Source organism: Orcinus orca, chromosome 19, assembly GCF_937001465.1.
Source record: "Orcinus orca chromosome 19, mOrcOrc1.1, whole genome shotgun sequence".
NCBI lineage: Eukaryota > Metazoa > Chordata > Mammalia > Artiodactyla > Delphinidae > Orcinus > Orcinus orca.
Window position 1 is genome coordinate 21953009 of NC_064577.1, and position 15717 is coordinate 21968725.

At 56.2% G+C, this 15717-nt stretch overlaps 1 protein-coding gene across 2 annotated transcripts in view; it reads right to left on the minus strand.

Annotated features, from left to right (window-relative positions):
- Nucleotides 1-1178: 1178 nt before the first annotated feature.
- Nucleotides 1179-15717, minus strand: part of CACNG5 (calcium voltage-gated channel auxiliary subunit gamma 5) — a 35566-nt gene continuing 21027 nt past the window's right edge. The window contains exons 2-6 of one of the 2 annotated variants that reach the window (XM_049701921.1): nt 9345-9598; nt 7776-7862; nt 6725-6865; nt 4182-4327; nt 1179-3942 (exon numbers count right to left, since the gene is read on the minus strand). In XM_049701921.1, the coding sequence (XP_049557878.1) occupies nt 3721-3942; nt 4182-4327; nt 6725-6865; nt 7776-7862; nt 9345-9540 (792 nt within the window). In that variant the 5' untranslated portion in view covers nt 9541-9598 and the 3' untranslated portion in view covers nt 1179-3720. Of the gene's footprint in view, nt 3979-4181; nt 4328-6724; nt 6866-7775; nt 7863-9344; nt 9599-15717 lie in introns of both variants that reach the window. The other variant, XM_004275402.3, reaches the window with a different exon arrangement.

Consider the following 15717-nt stretch of genomic DNA (forward strand, 5'->3'; position numbering starts at 1 on the left):
TGCACCCGCTCTCGACCTGGAGAGTTTGTGTTCCAAAGGCTACTTAACTTCCCAAGCGTCATATTAGCATGTGAGAGTGCATTCGGTGCGTGTGGGATAAAAGCCAAGGCCGGGGGAACTGCAGACGGGCTCCACGCACTCATCAGGCAGATGGCCTCAGCCAGAGGGGCAGCCTGTGATGGAGCAGTGCCCCTGGCGTGGCCGTGCTGACTCCCCCATCCACACACCTGCCACCCACTCTGCAACTCTTAAGGTGGAATGCTATTTCCCCTGCCCTTCATCCACTTGTGTGGGTTAATTGCATGTGTCACTTTGGCTGGGCCATGCTGCCCACATATTATTCTGACTGTTTCTGTGAAGGCGTTTTTCGATGTGATGAACATTTAAATCAGTGGACTCTGAGTAAGACAGATTGCCCTCCGTAATGTGGTGGGTCTCATCCAATCAGTTGAAGGCCTAAATAGAACAAAGACTGACCTCCCATAAGCACGAGGGAAATCTGCCAGTAGACAGCCTTCCCACTCAAACTGCAACTCCTCCCTGCGTCTCCAGCCTGCTGGCCTCTCCCATCAGATTTTGGACTTGCCAAGTCTCCACCATCACGGGAGCCAATTCTTTAAAATAAATCTATACATGTGTCTTCTTGGTTCTATTTCTCTGGAGAACCCCAGTACACCACTTTTATTTAGGGAGGAAGGACAGTTACCCAAACATTAAGGAGGGGGCTCCCTGACACGGGCTCCTCGGGTCCATCACTGATAAGCTGGTGTGGACTTGCCCCCATCTGCTCCCCTCAACTCCGTGCAGCCCTGATAACCACCATTTCTTTGAAGATCACCTCCGGGGGTGAGCCGACAGCAGTGACCAACCCCTGGAGGAAGAAGGAGGCTGGCGAGTTCCAGGTGAGAGGGAACAAACGTCAGAATTGTCCCCAGCCCCTGGCTGGTAACCCCGAGTAGTTTTACTCCATAATGCATCAGACTCTGGTGTATTAGTCTCTCCATCCCATATTTTGAGGATGAAAAAATAAAAACTTGTCTTTTTTTTTTTTTTTTAAGTGCCTGAGGAAACAAAAGGTCAGAAAGTGTATTGGGGAAGGGGCCCCTAATTTATGGTTTATGAGTTGAGTTTATACACTTTAATGTCTGAGAAAAATCTTTTGATTGTGGAGAGGCTGCAAAGGTCCCAGTTCTGAGATTTATAGACAGAAAAGAAACTGTCACGGTCGCACAGTAATTCATACATTCACCCGTCACCCAGGAGGGGAGACACGGACCCAGAACCTGTCCCGAAGATAGGTGTAAATTGCACATTCCCAGGGTAAGAGCTGCCTGACCTAGCAGCCCAGCATCTAGGCCGACGAAGGCCCGTCCTAATGATGTCACTCACAGTCAGCCATCAGCTTGTGTTCAGGAGTGGATTCTATTTTCCCCACGTGCACGCAAACAAGCCTGGCACATGGACAGAGAGAGAGAGCACTTCAGGGAGAGAAAAGTGCGTCCGAGGAGCTCATTACATTGACAACGACTGGAGTAAAGCACATCTAAACAACGTCCAGTTTGGAAATGCTACCTAACGGTCTCCAAGTACACTACACGAGTCCTTTGCTGCGGGCGCACTGGTTTCCTTGTTAAGCTGTAAGCGGTTACCAAGGATACGAGTCACAGCAGGTGCCTGTGGAGTGGAAGGCGGCTTTCCGGCTGCCATCAGTGTACAGGGGAGGGGTGAGCAGTCACACAGGAGGGCTGTCCGGAGCTTTCTACACGAGGCTGGATCATTAGAGTTGGGGGTAGGTGTGGGAGGAGGGCTTGGAAATAGTTTAGGGGCAGAAGGGGGTTTCCCAGGACCCACGCGGGGACAGTGGCAGGACTGGGACCACAGTCGGCTCCCCTCGTTTCTCCTCTATTATTCTGTGAACAAGGGAACAATCCAGCTACGGGGCAATCTGCCTCTTCTGGGCGGAACTGTCCCCCACCCCCTCCCCAAAGCCCCACATCCGTATATTCAAGCCCTCCCCTCCACGACTTAGAATATGGCTGTATTTGGAGACAGGGCCTTTAACGAGGTGATTTAAGTTAAAATGAGGCTGTTAGGATGGGCTCTTATCCAGTCTGACACCAGGGGGGCATGCAGGCGTGCAGGAAAAAGACCCTGTGAGGACACATGGAGACGATGGTCATCTGCAAGCCAAGGAAAACAGCCTCGAGAGAATCCAGATCTGCTGACACCTCGATCTTGCACTTCTGGCCTCCAGAACTGTGAGAACATAATTGTCTGTTGTTTGAGCCACGCAGCCCGTGGCAGCCCCAGCAGACGAATGCGTTCCCCTTCTAAAGGCCGCCCCGGCCACAAGTGCGGTTTTCTGTGTTTCTTTCCGGAGCCCACGCGTCGCCCACGGTGGCTTTTTGCGCCCAGAACTGAATGCTATCTCAAAAAAAGAGCAAGAGAAAGGGTGGACAGCTGGTGTGGCAAAAATACACAGCAGACAGCCTGGCGTTGTTTTGCTACTCAAAACCTCAAATCCCAAAGTGGGCGTGCGAGAAGACGCGTGGAGACCTGAGGGGGTCCCGTCCAGCACTGGGCCTTTCCCGTTTCCCTCTGTGAACTTCACGGAAGGGGCTTCAGGTTTCCTGCTCGGAAAACGGGCATCACGCCACCTCATCTTCTGGAGGCGTCCCTGCCTACACACGCCCCATACCCAGGAAGCAGATGCTGCCCTGTATTAGGATTAAACTGGCAACCCCCGATGTCGGCAGGCATCCTCAGGAGAGCAGCAGGGTCATTCTGAGTTCGGCTTGCTTAGACTCAGGCATCAGCAAAACCAGCTCCAAATCCCAGGCAGCCTCTTTGAAAGCTGCCTTCTTTCTCCTTCGGTGGTATAGACGTCCATCTACATGAGTAGACTTTAGGGACCTGGACCAGAAATATTGCCCATGTGAGTGGGGACGGCATCCCCCGGGCCTGAAACAGTGCTTGGTAGTATTAACCCGGACCAGCCACCTTCTGCAGTTCTCACTGTCAGAGTCACTGCTTTGGGTTAAGGCATTAAAGGCCCTTGTTAGATATGTTACTGCGGGCCACGCACATTAAGACACCATCAGCCACTAACACCTCTTTGTCACTTCATCAGGTGGCCTCAGACCCCTCTCAGCCCGCTGGGGACCAAAGCTGGGGCAGCTGAGTTCTGCTGGGAGAAGAGGAAGAAGACCCACAGGCCGTGGTGGGGGGGGTGGACAGGGCACACGGGGGGTGACCACACGGTAGAGGACTTCACAAGGACAGCGCTGGACGACTCTGAAGCAGCCAGAGCTCCGGATCAGAGCCACCTCCCGGCCCCATAGCCCAGATCACGACGCGAGGGCCAGGCCAGTTGGCAAGCTCCCAAGTCCCAGCTGGGTCTCTGGAAGGAACCTGGCATCGCAGAGCTGGCCTTGGCCTGGGTCCATGACGTAGGGTGCGGCGGGGAAGACAGAGCTGGAAGGCCCACCCCTCCCAGGGAAGGAGAGCGCCCAATGACTGGCACTCAAGAGGCGGGGGGACCCCCAGCTCTCAACCCGTCATCCGCTCGCTGGCTCCCCTGGGCTGCAGGAGCTCCTCTGGGCGAGCAGGGAGGGGACACGGGTCAGGTGAAAACAGCTAAGCACGGGGACAGCCGGGCCGTAGACCAAGGGCAGCGGGGGCAGGGAAGGCTGTCTGGGCACGGCAGTCCGGGGCGGGGACTCAGCAGGGGGAGGAAGACACCTGGCGGTAGTCGGGGCACTTGAGCAGGGCTGGGTAGCTGCTGTTCATCTGCAGGGAGACGTCGCTGGAGATGTCGGACGGGCTGCGGCCTCGCGCCCAGGCGTCCGGGTGCAGGAACTGGCCCGAGTGATCGGAGCAGTTGCTCAGACGCGGGCGGTAGAAGCCGGGGTGAGGCCTGTACACGTCCTCGGCGGTGCACCTCTTCATGAACAGGTACACGGCCATCACCCCCGCACTCTGCAGGCAGGGGGAGCTCGTGCTCGGGGGCCTGGCCGTGGACGCAGCCGCGGGAGCACAGCACGAGGGGGCCGAAGGCGGGCGCGGGGCGGGGCCCGGGAGTTAAGGGCGGGGGAGCGGTGGGTCCAGGGTGGGCGTGGCCTCCTCCTCCGCCCCCTCCCGGGGCAGCACCCCGCCCCGCCCCGCCTGCGGGGAGGGTTTACCTCCGTTAAGAGGAAGGAGATGGCGGCGAAGGCAAAGGACCATCCGTACTTGTAGGTGAAGTAGGTCTCCGCATCCTTGGTCCTGTTGAGCACCTCATCGTTGATGCTGGAGATGTACAGCACCAGGCCCACCACCAGCGAGAGGCCTGCAGGGGGGCAGGGGCGCTCGGCAAGGAAGCCGGGGAGCCGCCGATGGGGCACCGCCTCCCCTCGGGGTTCAGGGAGAAGGCCTCGGCCTTGGGTGACCATGACCCCACTCTGGAGTTCAGGGAGGGCAGGAGCCCTACTCCTGAAGGCCCTGTTTAGACCATTACCTTCTAGAAAGCGGACGGCTGCAGGTGAGAAAGCTTCTGTCCAGCCACCTCCCGAGCCACGGTGAGCCCGAGGGTTCTCACCGCCCCCCCCCCCACCGGAACCACCTGTTAGATGTGCGTCCCATGAGCCCCATCCCCGGACCTTCTGAGTCACGTGGCCTGGGCTGGCGCCTGGCACCGTGTCGTCCTAAGTGCTCCCCAGGCAAGGCTCATGTGAACTCAGGGTGTGAACCGCTGACTTTAGCAAGTGGCTTCCGCTGAACTGAGGGATAACACAGGCTCCCCTGGCAGAGATAGCCAGGGCCTCCAGAGCCTGGATAGATGGTCTTGTAACTGTGGCTCTGTGCAGCCCACCTGCCCCTGGGTGCGGCCAGTTACTGAGATCGTTAGGCAGGAGAGGCAAAGAGAGATGGTCCAGGCTCTGGCAAGCGTTACATCAGGGGGCCAGCGCTGCCTAAGCTCCTCCCGCCATTGTGCAAACGACCGACGGAGCATCGGTCTCGTCAATCAGTGACTGTAACTGCAACAGGACACAATTAATTCCTGTGTTTTGAGCTGCTCAGCTTTAATTCCATTCACATGAGTAAGCTGGGGCATCCTGAAGGATGAATGTTACAGGAAAACAAGCATGATTCAGGCCTTCCTTGGCACTTAACTCACACTGGAATGAAGCTGGCCCAAGGGAACCCTGTCTGTTGCTGTCATTAAAACACTTCATGTGGCCAAGCTCAGTCTGAGATCTCTGGTCCTGCTGCCCACCGCTGAAAAACCTCAGGTGCTTTGAAGCTGCTGTGTGGCCTTGACTGTTGTGAAGTTGATAAAGAGCGAGCTTAACCTGGGTCTGTATCTCTTGGACTAGGTGGAAACATCATGGTGCAGAGGGTGGGCTGAGGACACTGCAGGTGCTCAATGAACATTTGTTAGATGGATGGATGGATGGAAGGATGGATGGAAGGATGGATGGATGGATGGATGGAAGGAAGGAGAAAGAAAGAAAAGCTCTTGGGCATCTAGTGTTCTGACCGCCACCTGGCTCCCAAGCTATATTGACAAGACAATGTTGGGAAAAGGAACCTAAAGTGGCTTGGAAGTTGGGCGGCAACAGGAATGCCTGGTGCTGGCAGCTGTTCATCTTTTCTTTCCATCTGTCCATCCATCCATCCATCCATCTGTCCATCCATCCATCCATCCATCCATCCGTCCATTACCCAAGCCATCCGTCCATCCATCCATCCATCCGTCCATCCATCCATCTGTCCATCCATCCATCGGCTTAAAATCCTCCCGAGGCTTCTCACAAAGTACCCAACCAGGCGACCTCGGCTGCCGCCCCCCACCTCTCACCACATCCTCCTGACGCTCCTGCCACCACAAGTCACGACTGAGCTTAGTGTCCCCTGGCCTCCATCCTCTCTCTTCCCTCCAGGCTCCCTTCCGCCCACCCCAACCTCACACTCTACCTAATTCCTACTCACTCTGCATCTCGCCTGCTCCTGGCGGCCGTCCCTGACCAGCTCCTGGTCTGAGTTTCCGCCGCTGCCCTTGGCCCCCATAACAGTACTTGCTGACACTGTCAGAGCCCTTGTCAGGCAGGGTCCACGTTTCCTGCCCACTTGTTTATGTCCCCTAATACACTGCCCTTTCTGTAGGTAGAGATCCCGGCTCCCAGTGATAAGGCCTGGGAGACACATGAGTGGATGAGTCAGCACGTGAATAAACGAAAGAAAGAGTGAATGATCGAGTACAGTCTGGGGTTGGTCCAGGAGGACAGATCCATGCTGAAGGGGCCTGGGTAGCCCAGGGTAGGGCGTAGGGGGTCTCTAGAGGATGGCTGAGGGATGGCAGATGAAGAGGCCGTCATTCCAAAGGCAGATCGTATTTCTTTCATGTAAACACACAAAGACATAGCCCTCAAAAGGAAAAAGGAATACTCATTACCAGTGGGAACTAGGGGAAAGCGTCAGTGATGGCATGGCATGAGGAGGACCCTGGGCTCTCATCCCAGCTCTGCCCAGGGGGAGCTGTCAGGTCACTGCTCCTCCAGAGGTGATGGACGGGCCCGGGTCCTCAGAACCCTCCAGCTCGGACTCAGCTGTGCTCGAGCCACTGACGCAGCGGGTCCTGAGCAGGGGCTGACCCGCAGCTGGGACCAGAGCTTCCCAGAGCAGAGTGGTTTAGGGATCAGATGTCAGAAGTGCAGAGTGCACGAGTGAAAACGGCATCACTTACCGGAGAGGATAAAGAAGATGCCGGAGACAAAGGCCAGGATTGTCCTGTGGGGACGGACATGTCCAATGTTGCTCAGGATGAAGCCAATGAACATGAAGAAGAGGCTGACCAGGGGGAACGGCGTGGCCGAGCGAATCATTTCTGACCGAGGGGATGGAAGGATGCCGTCAGCCTCCGGTAGCCTCACTCAGTGCTCACCTTCCCGAGTCAAGTGTTCCTGGCGGTGTACACCAGCTGGTCCCCAAGCCCCCGCCCTGCCTGAGCAGCCCGGGCTCCATCCCCTCCTCGGTGGGGCTTTCGTTCCTTGGCCCTTAGCCTTCAGGGCCTATGCTGACTCAGAACTGTGCTGCAGGTTCACATGGGTCTGAACCAGCTCTGGTGAGGCCAAGGCCATGATGTCAGTCTCGCTGGGGGCCAGAGAGCCTGGTTCAGTTCCCTGGGTACTATGGTGTGAACGTCTGTGTCCCCCGCCCCCCCACCAAAATTCACTTGCTAAACCTAACACCCAAGGTGATGGTATAGGAGGTGGGGCCTTTGGGAGGTGCTTATTAGGTCACGAGGGTGGGGCCCTCATGAAAGGGATTAGTGCCCTTATGAAAGAGACCCCCCCCCCACACACACACCCAGAGCACCCTTGCCTCTGCCACCATGTGAGGACACAGTGAGAAGGCAGGAAGAGGGCCCTCACCAGAACGTGACCGTGCTGGCACCTTGATCTTGGACTTCTAATCTCCAGAGCTGAGAGAAATAAATTTCTGTGGCTTCTAAGTTGCCTTGCCTGCGCTATTTTGTTAGAGCATCCCAAACAGAGGAAGTCACTGGGTATGGATGCCCTCTCGCTTGCCAGGGTCACAGCAATGGGAGACTCCAGCAACCTGTCACCACCCTGGATAAGTAACTGGCAGAGCGAGCTCTGTGAGCTCAGCCAGCACAAGCATCTGAGTCTCAGGGCATCGGCTCTTGAGAAACAAGCAGTCACCCTGCCTCTTCCCGCTGCCCTGCTCTGCCCTGTCCAGCCCGTGGCCCAGGCTGGAAAGTCGGAGGCACCTACTGAGCACGTTGACCGTGGACTCGGAGGCGAGCTGGGTGCTCACGGGCATCACATACTCTATGGTGAAGCAGCGTCCCCGCTCCTCACCTACGGAGACAAGAGCCACTTACGTTCGCTCTGGGTCCTTCTGAACACGGATGAAGTTAACAAATTCAAATGGTATTCCCAGGTGCTTCTAGGATGTTTGACCCTCTGTGTGTTTACACCTGGGCTGGATTCAAACCCTAGGGGGCCCCGTCCCCAGCTGGTGGCCCACAGCAGACGTGGACACCCGTCCTGACATCACATCTTTCCCAGAGAAGCACTGAGAGCTGCATGAAAAGCGATCACTGCAGACTCAAGGTAGAGTCAGGTGGCCGGTGGCCGTCTTGTGGCTTTGGGACAGACTCCACCAAGGATGGCGTGTGGTTGGCTTAGGTGCCCCAGTGTGGGTGTCATGGAGCAGAACCCCCAAAGCCTTGTCGACCACTTTGGCAACCAGACCCTGGTGACTTCAAACTCTGCTTCAGATTTAAGCAGAGATGGATGCCACACAGTCTGGGCACTGGGAGGTGAGGTCAGTGTTGGGTGCCATTCCCAAAGTAGACTCAACACGTCACGGGGAGGCCAGGCCTCCACGGTCCTCCCTGCTAAATACGGGTGGGCGCCAACCACCAAAGCCCTACCATGAGGCTGGGAGGAACAAGTGTTCCCTGTGTCCCGTGCACACGTGGGTTACAGAGCCCTCCAAGAAAGGCTCCATGACCCCACTGTGGTGTTTCTGACCAGACTCACGGGGCACAGAGAGGCTCTTCTCATGCAGCCTGGTTCTGGGTCATGATGAAGGGATAAAGGACAGAGCCCTTGGAGTAGCAACTCCAAGGGTTCCAGAGAAGCCCTAGCAAGTGGGCGGGAGGCCCTGATGGGCAGGATCAAGGCCTGCACCATCTGGCAGAGTTGCAAAGACCTGCACCTGCGTTTTCTCCCTGCCATTTCACAGACATAGGAACAGAGAAAGTGCTAAGAATTTCCCATCCTCATGCTCAGGTCACAAGGGTGAAGCCCTCATGAATGGGATTAGTGCCCTTCTAAAAGAGACCCCGCGGAGCTCCCTCTCCCCCTGCTGCCCTATGAGGACACAGGGAGAAGCAGGGAAGAGGGCCCTCACAGAACGTGACTGTGCCGGCGCTTCAGCTCCCTGCATCTTCCTGCCCTCATCTGTGAGGTGGACGTGATAACAGGGCCTGCCTTGCAGAGTCAAGGGGGAGGCACTGCGACGGAGGACTCAGGGAGCTGAGGCCGCCTCTCTCGGCCGGGGGTGGGCGGTGTGGCGACAGCGGGGCCACGGGCACCTTCCAGGTGGGAAGACCCAGGTCCCGGGGGTGAGAGGACTTGCCCAAGTGGACAGGGAGACTCAGGCCTTGAGTTTGGAGTGGATCCTGGCCACTGGAGGGAGCAGGCCCAGAGCTCATGAGCATCGTCCGCGGTGACCAGCCTCCTTCCAGCAGGGACGTCGCTTCCCCGGGGGGTGTGAGGTGGCGGCTGCTCCTCTCTGGGGGCAGGGCTGTCCCCAGCCCTGGGCGCCCTTACCTGCGAGGAAGCAGACCCTCCACAGGCCTGAGTGCAGGGACATCTTGGTCTCGGTGCTCTGGTTCTGGGGCAGGACCACGCCCTCTTCCAGGTACAGCCAGTGGTCCGTGCTGACCGCGATGCCCAGCAGGCCCAGGCCGCACACGGCAAAGACGCTGCTCAGCAGGGTCAGGGCCTTCCTCCTGCAGGCACCCATCTTCCTGGACCATCCAGCGGGGGCCTGCGGCCGCGATGCCACCAGCAGGGAGTGGGCTCTGGCGGCAGGACAGCGGGTGAGCCGGCAGTCGTGGCCACGGCTCCGAGGAGGGGCCCTGGGCGGCAACTAAAGTCACCCCAGCCGGGCTGAATGGATGAATGAAGACCAGCGGGCCGGCTCCCTGGAAGTCAGGCCATGGGTGACAGGCATGTCACCAGGCCTCCCCCGCCAGGAACGCACAGCTTTCTTGACAGGCTGCTGCGAGGGGCCCCCTTGTCCTCTCTGGGAGTCCCCCTTGCTGGATAACGCCATTCATTCATTCATTCATTCAGCAACCCACTGTACCCAACGTGGAGACAAAAGGATGAATGTGACCCCATCCTTGCCCTTGAAGAGTTCCCTTCTGCAAGACAAAGCGCCCCCCCCCAAAGCAATGAAAATGCAGCTTGATGGGTCTGTGGGGGAGACCCGCCCAAGGATGTGGGAGCAGGGAGGAGGGATGGAGGCCTGAAGTCTGCCTGGTGGGCTTCTCCGTGTCGAGAAGGACTCTGAGGCCCAAGGACACCTGGCAGGGAGCAGCGGGACCCAGAGGGGACGCGGCAGGCGGCAGAGGTTTCTTGGGAAGGTGTCTTCTGCAAGGATTCCCATCAGTTGTAGATCTGGGTCCACCCCGCTAAAGAAGCCACACCACAGTCCAAGCTCAACGGGCCTCCTGAGCCCACCTCATCAGAAGCCGTCTGACTCTTGTCTGCCCAACACATGGTACTGGCCGGAGCTGGCTCTGAACCAGCCAGAGTGAGGCTAAGTGTCTACATGAGGTGAGCCATGAGAACACCTACCACACCTGCCCAGCCAGTCCAGGCTCGGAGACGGAGCTGGGAATCAGTGAGGGGTAAGATGCCACCCCAAGGAGCCCACAGCCCAGCTCAGGGCTTCTGAACTCTGCCTGGAACCTAGAGCCACCCAGGGAGCATCTAAGAGTCCCGAGTGCCCAGGTGCCACCCCGAGAGATTTTGGTGCAGCTGGGCTCATATAGGGGCCGTGGTACCGCTGTGCTCCCTGCGAGGCTAATCGCAGCCCAAGTTGAGAACAGCTGCTCTTTGCTACTCAGAGTGTCATCCGTGGGCCAGCAGCCTTGGCATCACCTGGGAACTCGTTAGGAATGCAGAGTCTCAGGCCCCTCCAACTTTGTAAATCAGAATCTGCATTTTAACAAGATTCAAGTGAGCTGTATACCTGCTAAAGTCTGCCAAGCAAACAGGTGACTACAGTCCAACGTAGTAATGGCTGTGGCGGGGAAAGCCCAGGATGTGATGACAGCCCAGGAGAGGGTCACCCAGTGGGGCCGTTGGGAGGTGGGCAGAGCTATTTCTGGAAGAGGGTGGCATTCGGGGCCTGGAAGCCTTCCCCAAGGCCTGGTGTCACATCTCAGCCGAGGCACAGGGGGATCCTGGCTCAGCTGCTGAAAGGGGACGGAAGACACACTCAAGCCTGGAGGCTTGATCCCTCTGTGGAGTCTGAGCTTGCTGTAGGAGGGGAGAGGGGGGAAGGGGAGGAAAACGGTGCTCTTTGCAAGAAGGAGGGACAGCCCGGCCTGGACTCCACAGCAGGAGCCCCGCCCTGACCCCGGGAGGGTTGACTGATCTGCAGACTGAACCCTACGCTAGCGTCCCGGAGGCCTGGGAACACTTGGAGGCAAAGGCTCCCGTCCGCCAGGCTGGAGAGCACAGGGGCTTCACGCACGCCAGTCCCTCCTGCACTGGCTTTGACAGAGAAGCAAAAGATGAAACGCAGAACAGCCAGCCCTCCCCGGCTCCCCACTCCCCGCAAACCCGGCCATTCCCCAGGCAGTGGGCTGGGAGGTGGAGCGGACAGCTCAGCCCCGATTTGGTGACAAGTATCTCACAAAGCACCTACACGTGTGGGCCCCGTGCTCGCTGCCACAGCAGAAGCAAGGAATCAGAGGCTCTGTCGGAGCTCACAAGCCGGAAAATAGGAAACGATAGCAAAACAACTGCGACACGAGGGTGGGCAGTGTTCTGATTGGTGGAACCCGGGGTCCCAGGGAGGACGTGAGGGGTGGCAGGGCAGGCTGCCTGCAGGCACCTTGGGAATGACTGCACGGGTTGGTGGATGGGTTGCAGTCACAAAGATTTCTACAGCAGTTTAATAAGTACTTTCACTTACACTTGAGGCTCATAAAAGCCCAATACCTGCCAGAGGGAACGGAACTGGAACCCCAAGGATGGTGAATGGGGGTAAAGGGAGGAGAGAGGAATGAGCAAGAAAACCAGCCCTGTGTGATGCGGAGAGCCTTGAGCTGAGAGGCAGAAGCCTGGGCTTCATGCTCAGCCTGTCTCTGAGTAGCCGTGGAAAGTCGGGAAATGAACCTTCCTGAGGCCCCTTCCTCTCCCAGGGAACATAGAGGGAGAGGACAACAGTAACAGTTGAAGTAGATTGAGTATTTATCATTATTAGACATTCTGCTGAGCACATTATTTTAATCTTTACAACCATACTACCATCCCCATTTTATAGGTAAGCAAATTGAGAATCAGAGAGGTTAAGAAACTTGCCCAAGGTCACTCAGCTAGCGAGTGAGGTGCCTACATTTGAATTTATCCTGCCTCATTCTCAAGGCCTTTCTAAGCTGAGTTCCATGGAGCAAAACCTCCATGGAATATTCTAGCAAAAAATGCTCTGGTGAAGAAAAACTTGGGAGGCACTGCATCTAGGTCTTGAAGAATCACACTGCACATTCATCGGTTAAAAGCCTGAAAAGTCCGCTTAGCTCCACCCATCCCACTCTTTTCCAGACTGTTTTGGCCACACAATGGCGTTTTGTTCTGTGAAATCCACTTTGGGGACAATGCTGCCCCCGCCACATGAAGAATAACAAGACAAAACTGCTGGGGGATTCAACGCCACAGCAGGTGCGCCAGTGCCTTGAACAATCTAATGCAGGATGCTGGTGTAAGGTATTATTATCAAGCGACAATGGGCAAAGCCCCTGCTTTCTAAAGACAGCAGCTAGTGACTGCTCAGAGCAGAACAGCCAATTTTAAAGGTAAGCTTGGCAGACAGAAAAGATTCAGGTCCTGGAGATTTGGAAAGATGAAAATGGAGAGAAGATTGGATCTGAATCTATAAAAGCAAGAAATGAAAGAAGAGGCCCAAGTTGACCCAAACTGCCAATCTCTACAAGGGCAGAGCTTGAGGCCCGGGGCGAGCTTGGGAAAACGGGAACGTCCCCTTTTCAGAGTGGGTGACACGTTTACCTACTCTGCACGGAGTGGAAAATAACAATCTCGTTCATTACACGGCTGAACGGATGCTTCTGTTGTGAAATCACCTTTATTTACCAATAAATGACCTCACTGACTTGAGCACTGAACAGCCCTTTATCATCCAGTATCTCATTAGGGCCTCAGGACACACCCATCAGTGGCATTGGCTCCATCTCATGCCCAGGGAAGCTGAGGGTTAGAGATGCTAAGTGGCCTCCAGGACGTCACAGGCATATGGCCAGCTCTGGATTTAAGCCCAGGTCTCACTCCAAAGTCTCCACTGCAGCAACACTGCCTCCTCCTGAAGAAATAAACAGGTTCAAGAAGTGCTGGGGGATGGGCTTCCCTGGTGGCGCAGGGGTTGAGAGTCCGCCTGCCGATGCAGGGGACGCGGGTTCGTGCCTTGGTCCAGGAAGATCCCACGTGCCACGGAGTGGCTGGGCCCGTGAGCCATGGCCGCTGAGCCTGCGCGTCCGGAGCCTCTGCTCCGCAACGGGAGAGGCCACAACGGTGAGAGGCCCGCGTACCGCAAAAAAAAAAAAAAAAAAAAAAAAAAAGAAGTGCTGGGGGAGAGGGACATGCAAAGTGACCACTAGGGAATCTGGAAATGGGTGGCACACAATTTTGGGCGACCGTCTTTGTACATAACCAAGGGCTACGTCAGGGCTGTTTCTTGATCCTATTGGGTTTATTACTGGGAGTCACCTGAGCGTATCTTTTCATGGGGATGCACTAACTCAACATTTCGGAGTCTGAAAACCACCTTGTAGGGTGGGAAGCCTAATATTTCTCTCAAAGCACAGATAAGGAAGTCAAGGTCCAGCGGGGAGATTTACCTGCGGTCACCAGGCAGTGCCGTCGAGGGGCAGGACTGTGAAGTGAAAATCTTTATGCGGGACCGCAGCTTTTCCCTCTGTGCTGCACGGGAAATTATAAAGCAGAAGATGAAAACCACCGGGCCCCACTCTGGAAACAACACCATCACTAACACCTGAGTTCACTGCCTTCCGGCCTTCCTTCCTATGTAACCGCGCGCACGTGTGCAGGTATTTTTCTACGCAATCTTCGGTTGGTGAGGGCGGGAACAGGAGTCCCCTTGCAGACACTCTGGCCTAGAATGAATTCCCAGACCCCACCTAATCGGGCCCTGGGCCAGGTCTTTGCTTTCGCACTATTTCTCCTGCTCTCATGGATCCCATCCGTCCTCTACAACACTCCTTTGATTTCTCTTCTGGAGGGTAGGGAGACCTTTTTTAATAAGTTGCCACCATGAGGGAAGAAAAAAAAGAAGAAAGTTGGTGTGAAAGCACGTGTTTAACATGAACTCAACTGTGAAACGAAATTCATAGACTGGGAAGAAATAAACCAAAATGTTGACAGTGGCTGTTTCCAAGTAATAAGGTTATGTATATTTGATTTTCTCTCTACTTTTCTGGGCTTGACAAAGCTTCTAAAAGAACATGTATTATTTCTACATCCAGAGAAGAAAACTAGGTTAAAGACCAGACTCGACAATTCTCCAATCACTGCCCTCGTAAAGAATATGCAAGGGCCCTCGAACTCCCAGGCGAGAGATGTTGAGATGCAGGTCATCCTCTGGAGCTTGGGGCTTAGGAAGCACGGAAGCTCTGAGTCGTTTAAGATGATTACCCGGGGACCATTACCTTTAAGCATTAGCTTAATTATCAGCAATTAACAGTCGCTAATTATCACCCATGACCAGCAATTAGGGAGAAACGTCTTGTGGGGGTTAAAGCACTAACGGCACATTTCCCTGCCCAAGCCAGTAATAAAAGGACGTGCGGTGAAGCGCTTAGATGTAGGACACAGGCGAGGTTGCAGACATGAGTGAGGTCGGCCAGGGAGCTGCTGCGGAGGACGGACAGGGTGAAGTCAGAGGAAAGTGGGGAGGGAGCAGAGGACAGCCCAGTGCAGACACCCTGATCCCCTTTCTTAGCAGCCCAGAGAAAACCCGCTGAGGCCTAATGCAGGCCTTGGGGGCCAGGGGCTCTCGTCAGGGCTTCCCAGCTGCTCCCGGGAGCTGGTCTAGTGACCCAGCACCAGCCTGGCCAGTCCCAGCAGGACTCACCGGTGACCAGAGGGCAGCCCCCAGCGGTCCCGTGACCTGCCTGCTTCCCAGGGCTTCCCTGGTGGCACAGTGGTTAAGAATCCGCCTGCCAATGCAGGGGACACGGGTTCGAGCCCTGGTCCGGGAAGATCCCACATGCCGTGGAGCAACTAAGCCCATGCGCCACAGCTACTGAGCCTGCGCTCTAGAGCCCGCGAGCCACGACTACTGAAGCCTGTGTGCCACAACTACTGAGCCTGCACTCTAGAGCCCGTGAGCCGCAACTCCTGAGCCCACATGCCACAACTACTGAAGCCCGCACGCCTAGAGCCCGTGCTCCATAACAAGAGAAGCCACCGCAGTGAGAAGCCCGCGCACCGCAACGAAGAGTAGACCCCGCTCGCCACAACTAGAGAAAGCCCACACGCAGCAACGAAGACCCAACGCAGCCAAAAATAAATAAAAGAAGAAAAATAAAGTGACCCCAATTCTTTGGCGCTCCTTCCACTGAGAGATGGGGTCTGCTCACATCTCCTCCCCTAAGTCTAGGCAGGTTTGTGACGACTTCCACCAACACATATGCTATGTGTCTCTGGGCCATAAAAGGAGGGAGCTCACTCAGGGGAAAGCCGGCCCCCACGTAAGGCGGACACCCCAGAGACCCCCGTGCTTCACAGCAGGGTTTCTCAACCTCGGCCCTGTGGATACTTGGGTTGGACGATTCTTTGCTGCGGGGAGGCTGTTCAGCAGCTTCCCTGCCTCTGTCCACCAGGTGCCAGTAGCACCCCAGCTGTAAACAACAGTGTCCCCAGGAGGAAATCT